The 9289-nt window shown below is 47.2% G+C and overlaps 1 protein-coding gene across 1 annotated transcript; it reads right to left on the bottom strand.

Annotated features, from left to right (window-relative positions):
- Positions 1–2477: 2477 nt before the first annotated feature.
- LOC132875401 (sialic acid synthase-like) lies at positions 2478–8952 on the bottom strand. Its single transcript, XM_060912174.1, has 5 exons — positions 8750–8952; positions 5240–5484; positions 4164–4232; positions 3318–3600; positions 2478–2782 (listed from the first exon to the last, which is right to left on the bottom strand). Exons 1-5 carry the CDS (start codon positions 8879–8881, stop codon positions 2594–2596), a joined length of 918 nt encoding a protein of 305 aa, XP_060768157.1. The 5' UTR covers positions 8882–8952; the 3' UTR covers positions 2478–2593.
- Positions 8953–9289: the final 337 nt, after the last annotated feature.

The raw sequence follows: 9289 nt of genomic DNA, 5'->3' as shown, positions 1-9289 counted from the left end.
CATCTGCGCATGCGCGCTAATGAAAGCTCCGAAAAAACTTTATTAAAACTCATCAAAGAACAGATGTGAAAAATATCTTCCGTTAAGTTGGCTTCTTGTAATTTATTTCTATTCGAAAACGTCTAACTTTTATCACAGGTTCCAATTGTCTCTGAAATTCTGCAGAATCCCAGATCTGATCTGGGAATAATGTGTTGGGGTTTCGGGAATAACTGGAATTAGGGACGCTGAGGGCGGCACGGTGGTGTAGTGGTTATCACTGTTGCCTCACAGCAAGAAGGTCCGGGTTCGAGCCCCGGGGCCGGCGAGGGCCTTTCTGTGTGGAGTTTGCATGTTCTCCCCGTGTCCGCGTGGGTTTCCTCTGGGTGCTCCGGTTTCCCCCACAGTCCAAAGACATGCAGGTTAGGTTAACTGGTGACTCTAAATTGAGCGTAGGTGTGAATGCACGGGCGATTGCTCTAAGACAGCGAGGGAGGCTCAGCCTCCTCTAAAAATGACGAACATCGTGTAGGATGAATTGCGCTAGGCTTATGTTATAGCCGACCTTATAACATTGCTATTTCAGATCCAGAATCATAGAAATATATGTGCTCAACCCAACTACAGTGTGAAATCATTCCGTTATAACTTTCCCCAGTTCACCTAATGTGCGCGTGAGTTTTTCCCCCTCGTGACAGCGCGATGCAGCCCAGCCTCAGTGCACTTCAATGGCATTTGGGAGCTCTGCGCTTTCAATATCAAAATGCAAGACGGTTATTGGACAAATACTGTGAAAACGCCCGCCCACGGACTCCCAGCCTCACAGTGGGAGGGACATGGCAAAGCTTTCCGCGAGGAGACTGGTGATTGGTGATAGCGGCCGGATATTTTCTTTGATTGACAGCTCGTTTCAACTATAGACAGGCAGCGGTGAATCTCAGTTCAGTCCCATGCGGATTCGCAAGTGCTGTGGTGTATTGTAAGAGATCAGCTTACATTTCGATTTCATTCATTACATACGGTTTCTACCAGCTTTTTTAGTTTGTATATATTTTCATTGTAAATAAAGTGTAAATATAGTGTTGTCAAGTTTGCTATCTTAGTTCCAGAAATTTCGTTTATTTGAGTGACTGAACTTGAACTTGAGGGGGCTAGTCAGCTAGCAAGAAAGCTGCGCACGGATGCCAAGCATTGCTGATTTAATTTTGGCGAAGCCATTTGCCAGTCTTCCTTTCGAGGAAAAAATTAAAATTAAAGAGCAGGGTAGGCCAACGCCTCAAATTGACTTGGTGAAAAAGGTAGGGAATAATACTCGTTCCTTTCAGCTCTCCTGGTACAAGAAAGTGAATTGGCTAACAGCAAGTGACCCACATCAACAACAGTAAATAGGCTACTTTAGTAATATGTCATGGATGGACCAAAAATATAGAATCTATTTAAAATGTTTATGCTGAGTATATTATATTGGAATATATATTTCTCTGGATATGAATTAAACACAGCTACAATTTGGAAAACATTTTTAAACAAAAACGCAGCCGAGAACATTTCAGACTACAGACCTGGATTAAAAGTGAAGGGTTATCAAAATTGTCAATAAAACATTTCTCAGTCAAAATAAGTAAAATATAGGGAAAGTGTCATTGAATGAAATGTGTGGCCCCCAGCTCTATGTTTGGCTCCCCAAGGTCAGTGCTTGTGCCTATTCCAGAACACTCTGCTGTTACTGCTGAGGTTCCTGACAAAGAGCTGCTTTCAATAATGATCAATTTTTAAACAACATGCCACAATTTTAAAATATAAAATGTTAAAATATACCCCCCCCCAACACCACCATCATGTATATTGGACAGTAGGCTAATGGGCCAAAAGAACCTGTTATTTCACAGTTTGTGACCCTGCCAACAATCAGCCAGATCAGAGGCAAGAGTATGGGCAAAACTGATGTGTTTTTTCTTTTTTCTTTTAAAATCTGGAAATATCGTAACCGACCAGCCTCCCCTGTTTGAAAGATTACCAGCCGCCACTGTGTGAATGTGAGTGTGAATGGTTGTCTGTGTTTATGTGTCAGCCCTGTGATGACCTGGCGACTTGTCCAGGGTGAACCCCGCCTTTCGCCCGTAGTCAGCTGGGATAGGCTCCAGCTTGCCTGCGACCCTGTAGAACAGGATAAAGCGGCTAGAGATAATGATAATGAGATGAATGAGATTGTTTATTTGGTTTGATAATTAAAAATAAGTATAAATGACTTGTATTATGCAACATATTTTCAGTATATTAAAACCTGTTCAGTTCTCACTGAAAACAACACGAACACTGCGCTGTGTTTAAGTTATAAAGTGAATTTTCCACTCGTAACTTAACCCACCCCTAAAGAATAATCAGGATCTGAAACCTTATTTGCCAACAAAGTAAAAAAAAAAAAAAAGATCTTGATCTTCCCAAAGTATCCTCACACACACACTTTCCCTTATAAACCCTGAAACATGCTCCAGATATTTAACAATAAAATTGATTTTAAATTCCACAGTTTTCCATCGTACAAATATATGAAATAAAACACCCCAGTTCATACAGAGAATAGGAAAACACCCCACACATTCAAATGAAACCATCAGTCTTGAATCATGTCGTTTGTGATGGTGTCGTCTTCCTCCACATCGACTGTGATCTTCTTGCCCACCACCATCCAGATGTTTTCCGGTGCAATGCCCTCCGGTTCTGCCACTTTCACTCCCAGCATGTCTTGGGTTAATTCTGTGCCTTTCTTCATTGCCTTCTTTGCCACCACCGACTTTCCCAGCTTAAACCAGAAAAACACGAGTTTCCATTTATAAATATTTGAATATATTTTCATTCAACAGTCATGTGGGGAAAATATTGCCCTTGACTGGCTATCAGGTTGGAATGACAGAAACTGCTGGACTTACATGGACATGTGAACGTGCCTTTCATAATGATAGTGTGAATGCAAACTAACATGTCATTATGGAAATATAAAAAGTGGCCAGAACTTGGGCTGGAGATCTGGGTGCCTTCTGCTTTATACCACATTTTGAGAGCATGACTTCCTGATGCTGAGCAGAGATGAGAAAAGTGGTAGCTCATGTTTACTGTAAGCACAAATGCTACATGAGAACATCAAGTGGAAGATGTGTGATGATTTTTTAGCTAAGCAGTTCAGTACAGACAGAAGTTTTTGAATTCACCACAATCTACGTGAATCATGTCATGCAAAAACCTTGTCACAAGTGAACAAGAATGCGAGGGATGGGAATCTCGGCGTGTAAATGTAGTACACTGTACTCTGCTATATATTTTTTACAAAAGTTTCTAACCTTTTTGCGGAAGGAGGCTTCACAGGGCAGCATCTGCTTCACTGGAGATCCCATAGCCATCTCCACTATCCGAATCTCTCGTACCAGTGCCTCCAGCTCAGCCGGCTCCAGTGATGCTGCATGGTCACTGCCCTTCCAGCTTTTGTCCAAGGACACATGCCGTTCCAGGACCTTCGCCCCGAGAGCTACAGCAGCCACGGACACACTGATGCCTGACTCGTGTCCAGAGTAGCCAATTGGAATATCCGGGAATTCCTTCTGGTATTCCTGTACGGAGAGACAAGAATCAATATCAGGTCAGAGAGCGATGTTTGTCATACACTACCATTCAGAAGTGTGGGATCACTCAGAATTTGCCTTATTTTTGAAAGAAACAGAAGACTAATTTCAGGCTATCATTCCACTTTGACATGTCCTGCCATATCCTGTGGACGGTGCTCAAGTGGAGCCAGTTTCATCCTTCAGTGGGACAATGAACCAATGCACTGCTCCAACTTATACAAACCCTACGTATGGAAGAAGCAAAGAGCTGGAATTCTGTTTGTTCAGCGCAACCACTGTATCCTAGTGAGCTGATGTGGGAGCAACTTGACTGGATGACATGAAAAATGTGGCCATCAAACCAGACCAACTTGTGGGAGGTGCTTCAGGAAGCATGGAGTGAAACTGATGCAGATTTCCTCAGCAAACTGATAAAACACTAAATATCTGCAGGGCTGTAACTGCTGCAAACGAGGATTCTTTGATGAAATAAAAGTTTGAAGGACTAGATTGTCATTTCTAACCTTGTCAATGCCGCGACTATATTTGGGGACCAAGCAGGAAAGGCACTCATTGTGTTTGTACCTTTTCTTAATCATCATCAGCAGCAGCAGCAGCAGCATCTTCTTCTTGTTAGATTGTCTATGGCAGTCCCTATAACCATATGGTAAAAAATTTTGAAATGTGGCACACTGATTGGGGACAATCCCATGATTCTTTTCACCAAGTTTGATATCAGCACCTCAAACACTGTAGTGCCACCATCAGGTCAAATTTGGAGGTGCATTTATGCATGTAACTTCTGAACTGTTTGCCCACTTTTAAAAAATGAGTTCTCATTGGATTACTTGGATCAAGTAAAGTTCAGTGCACCATACCCCACGATGTGAACTTACACCATATTGGATTTTCCACCATATTCACTGAATTTAGCACAGATGATCTTTTGACCAAATCTCACAAAAATTATTTATTGGCTTTTTGATTTAGGAAAGCATTTATCTGTCACTGCCAATCAAAATCAGTGCTGAAGCTGCAAAACAGGAAGTGAGCTTATAGCTTGGCCAATTTTTGGTCAACTGACACAAAACTTGCTGTGAGTGAATACAGCCATGCCCTTGGCAAAATGACATGAAGTTTCCATGGCAACTGTGCCCTGATGTGCTAATTTAGCACCTCATTGCTGGTTGCAGTGATATTTTCTTTTCAATTTGCTATATTAAGAACTTTATTCAATGGGCGGCACAGTGGTGTAGTGGTTAGCGCTGTCGCCTCACAGCAAGAAGGTCCTGGGTTTGAGCCCCGGGGCCGGCGAGGGCCTTTCTGTGTGGAGTTTGCATGTTCTCCCCGTGTCCGCGTGGGTTTCCTCCGGGTGCTCCGGTTTCCCCCACAGTCCAAAGACATGCAGGTTAGGTTAACTGGTGACTCTAAATTGAGCGTAGGTGTGAATGTGAGTGTGAATGGTTGTCTGTGTCTATGTGTCAGCCCTGTGATGACCTGGCGACTTGTCCAGGGTGAACCCCGCCTTTCACCCGTAGTCAGCTGGGATAGGCTCCAGCTTGCCTGCGACCCTGTAGAAGGATAAAGCGGCTAGAGATAATGACATGAGAATGAGATATTAAAAAAAGGAAACTAAGCAAAGCTAAATGCTGCTGTCGCGCAGTCCAGCTCGCGCTCTGCCCTCACTCACCTCATCCATCCCGGAGGCCGTGAAGAAGATTCCCACTTCCTGCGCGAAGCGCTGCAGCTCCCTGTACTGCTCATGACTGAACTCCAGGTGGCGCTTGTGATCCCCGTATGTGCTTCCCCACGAGTGCTGAGAGGTGTAGGGACGCGCGAGCGCGCGCTTGGTGAACCTGTGCTCGAGTTCCGTCTTCTGGAATTTCACACAGTCTGCACCACAGCTCTGCGGGGGGCGGCACACACACACACACACACACACACACACATCACTATCCGACACTATTCATAGATCACATGGAGTGCGAGTCACGCGCAGTGAAGGAGCTCGAGCGGCTATAAGAGCGGAGGGGCTGCGATCACACTACAGTGCGGGCTGCGATCACACTACAGTGCGGGCTGCGATCACACTACAGTGCGGGCTGCGATCACACTACAGTGCGGGCTGCGATCACACTACAGTGCGGGCTGCGATCACACTGCAGTGCGGGCTGCGATCACACTACAGTGCGGGCTGCGATCACACTACAGTGCGGGCTGCGATCACACTACAGTGCGGGCTGCGATCACACTACAGTGCGGGCTGCGATCACACTACAGTGCGGGCTGCGATCACACTGCAATGAGTTCTCTTCTGCGGTTTTTCTCTTGCAGTTGAGTTTGGGGAAGTAAAGAACTGATGCTCTGAGGAAAAGCGGTGTGACATGTAAGTGTGTGTTCGACAGAAATAAGGCGTGGCTTTTGTTCTCTTAATTGCGTTGAGTACTTGAGAATGAATTAAAGGAAATAAATTAAACCCTGCGTTTCCATTTGGGCCTGGATCTTTTTATTTTGTTTTGTTTTATCAGATAAACTTACCCTGGACTGATGTGTATTATTTCATAAATGCATCGGGTTTATTTATTAGTATTTAAGCAAAAGACAGATTAACTTATTCTTCTTGTGTTTGCAGATTATTCTAATATTTACTTATTTTACTTTTTTGTTCTTGAATATATTGATGAAATTGCAGTTCTGTCTTTTCTGATCATTTGACAAATTATTGTGCATGTTTAAAAATAAAAGTTAACAAGTCTAAAAAATGTTCGAGCATAGGGGTGTCCATAAGTGCACGTGGCACCAGGACACCTTAGGTCGGAGGTCGATGATCGACTTTGTAGTCGTGTCATCTGATCTCCGACCCTATGTCTTGGACACTCGGGTGAAGAGAGGGGCTGAGTTGTCAACTGATCACCACCTGGTGGTGAGTTGGATCCGCTGGCGGAGGAGGAAGCTGGACAGACCTGGCAGGCCCAAACGTATGGTGAGGGTCTGCTGGGAACGTCTGGCCGAGCACTCTGTTGGGGAGGTCTTTAACTCCCACCTCCGGGAGAGCTTTTCCCAGCTTCCGAGGGAGGCGGGGGACATTGAGTCTGAGTGGACCATGTTCTCTACCTCCATTGTGGACACAGCTGTTCAGAGCTGTGGCCGCAAGGTCTCCGGTGCCTGTCGTGGCGGCAATCCCCGAACCCGGTGGTGGACACCGGAAGTAAGGGATGCCGTCAAGCTGAAGAAGGAGTCCTATCGGGCCATGTTGACCTCCGGGACTCCTGAGGCAGCCGACGGGTATCGGCAGGCCAGGCGTGCTGCAGCTCGGGCAGTTGCGGAGGCAAAAACTCGGAACTGGGAGGAGTTCGGGGAGGCCATGGAGAAGGACTATCGGTCGGCCTCGAAGAAATTCTGGCAAACCGTCCGGCGCCTCAGGAGGGGGAAGCAGTACTCTGCCAACACTGTTTACAGTGCGGGTGGGGAGCTGTTGACCTCGACTGGGGACATTGTCGGGCTGTGGAAGGAATACTTTGAGGATCTCCTCAATCCCACCGTCATGTCTTCCACTGAGGAGACTGAGGCTGATGATTCAGAGGTGGACTCGTCCATTACCCAAGCCGAAGTCACTGAGGTGGTTTGCAAGCTCCTCGGTGGCAAGGCACCGGGGGTGGATGAGATCCGCCCTGAGTATCTTAAGTCTCTGGATGTTGTGGGGCTGTCTTGGTTGACACGCCTCTGCAACATCGCGTGGCGGTCGGGGACAGTGCCTCTGGAGTGGCAGACTGGGGTGGTGGTCCCTCTTTTTAAGAAAGGGGACCAGAGAGTGTGCTCCAATTATAGGGGAATCACACTTCTCAGCCTCCCAGGGAAAGTTTACTCCAGGGTACTGGAGAGGAGAATTCGACCAATAGTCGAACCTCGGATCCAGGAGGAACAATGCGGTTTTCGTCCTGGTCGCGGAACACTGGACCAGCTCTATACCCTTCATAGGGTGCTCGAGGGTTCATGGGAGTTTGCCCAACCAGTCCACATGTGCTTTGTGGATCTGGAGAAGGCATTCGACCGTGTCCCTCGTGGTATTCTGTGGGGGGTGCTTCGGGAGTACGGGGTTCGGGGCTCTTTGCTAAGGGCTGTCCGGTCCCTGTACGAACGGAGCAGGAGTCTGGTTCGCATTGCCGGCAGTAAGTCAGACCTGTTCCCAGTGCATGTTGGACTCCGTCAGGGCTGCCCTTTGTCACCGGTTCTGTTCATAATTTTTATGGACAGAATTTCTAGGCGCAGCCAGGGGCCGGAAGGAATCCTGTTTGGGAACCACAGGATTTCATCTCTGCTTTTTGCGGATGATGTTGTCCTGTTGGCTTCTTCAAACCAGGACCTTCAGCATGCACTGGGGCGGTTTGCAGTCGAGTGTGAAGCGGCTGGGATGAGAATCAGCACCTCCAAGTCCGAGGCCATGGTTCTCGACCGGAAAAGGGTGGCTTGCCCTCTCCAGGTTGGTGGAGAAGTCCTGCCTCAAGTGGAGGAGTTTAAGTAACTCAGGATCTTGTTCACGAGTGAGGGAAGGATGGAGCGTGAGATTGACAGGTGGATCGGTGCAGCCTCCGCAGTGATGCGGTCGCTTTACCGGTCCGTCGTGGTGAAGAAGGAGCTGAGCCAAAAGGCGAAGCTCTCAATTTACCGGTCGATCTACGTTCCGACTCTCACCTATGGTCATGAGCTTTGGGTAATGACAGAAAGAACAAGATCGCGGATACAAGCGGCTGAAATGAGTTTCCTTCGCAGGGTGGCTGGGCGCTCCCTTAGAGATAGGGTGAGAAGCACAGTCACTCAGGAGGAGCTCGGAGTAGAGCCGCTGCTCCTCCACATCGAGAGGAACCAGCTGAGGTGGCTCGGGCATCTTTTTCGGATGCCTCCTGGACGCCTCCCTGGGGAGGTGTTCCAGGCATGTCCCCCCGGGAGGAGGCCCCGGGGAAGACCCAGGACACGCTGGAGGGACTATGTCTCTCGACTGGCCTGGGAACGCCTCGGTGTTCTTCCCGAGGAGCTGGCCGAGGTGTCTGGGGAAAGGGAAGTTTGGGCTTCCATGCTTAGACTGCTGCCTCCGTGACCCGGTCCTGGATAAGCGGAAGAAGACGAGACGAGACAAGTCTAAAAAAAAAAAAAAAGCTATAGACCTGCAGTACCTTAGCCATGCGAATCATTTTCTTGGCAATCTCAACGTCTCCTTGATGATTCTGTCCGATCTCTGCGATGATGAAACAGGGGTTTGAGCCCCCGATCTTTCTTCCTGGACAAAGTTCGAACTCGAGAGGCATCTTTGAATCGGTTCTAACCCTGTGAGAAAGCTGATGTAGAGAATTTGAGTGTCTTTTCTTTGAGATGTTCTCACGAGGAGAGCTGCAGTACCCGAAGAGGCTTTCATGAAGGTCAGGTGCCAATTTATATTCTCACAATGATCCTCCCCCTCCCCCTCCTCAAAACCCGTTCGGTGACATGTTTCGGGGATAAACACGTGCCACTCACCACGGGGTGAACAAAAAGTGAGATATTTCTTGATACTCATCTTTTGAAGTGGACTGTTTTTTTACTTTAAACATTTTATACCCCCCCCTCTCTCTCTCTCTCTCCACGCTGTTTGCACTGTTATTGGAGATGCCTTTAATCTCATTGTACATGGGTATAGTGACAATAAAGGCATTCTATTCTATTCTTTTCTATTCTAT

Source organism: Neoarius graeffei, chromosome 28 (assembly GCF_027579695.1).
Source record: "Neoarius graeffei isolate fNeoGra1 chromosome 28, fNeoGra1.pri, whole genome shotgun sequence".
In the NCBI taxonomy this organism is placed as follows: domain Eukaryota; kingdom Metazoa; phylum Chordata; class Actinopteri; order Siluriformes; family Ariidae; genus Neoarius; species Neoarius graeffei.
The sequence above is the reverse complement of the archived record's forward strand: the minus strand, read 5'-3'. Positions and strand labels throughout refer to the sequence as shown.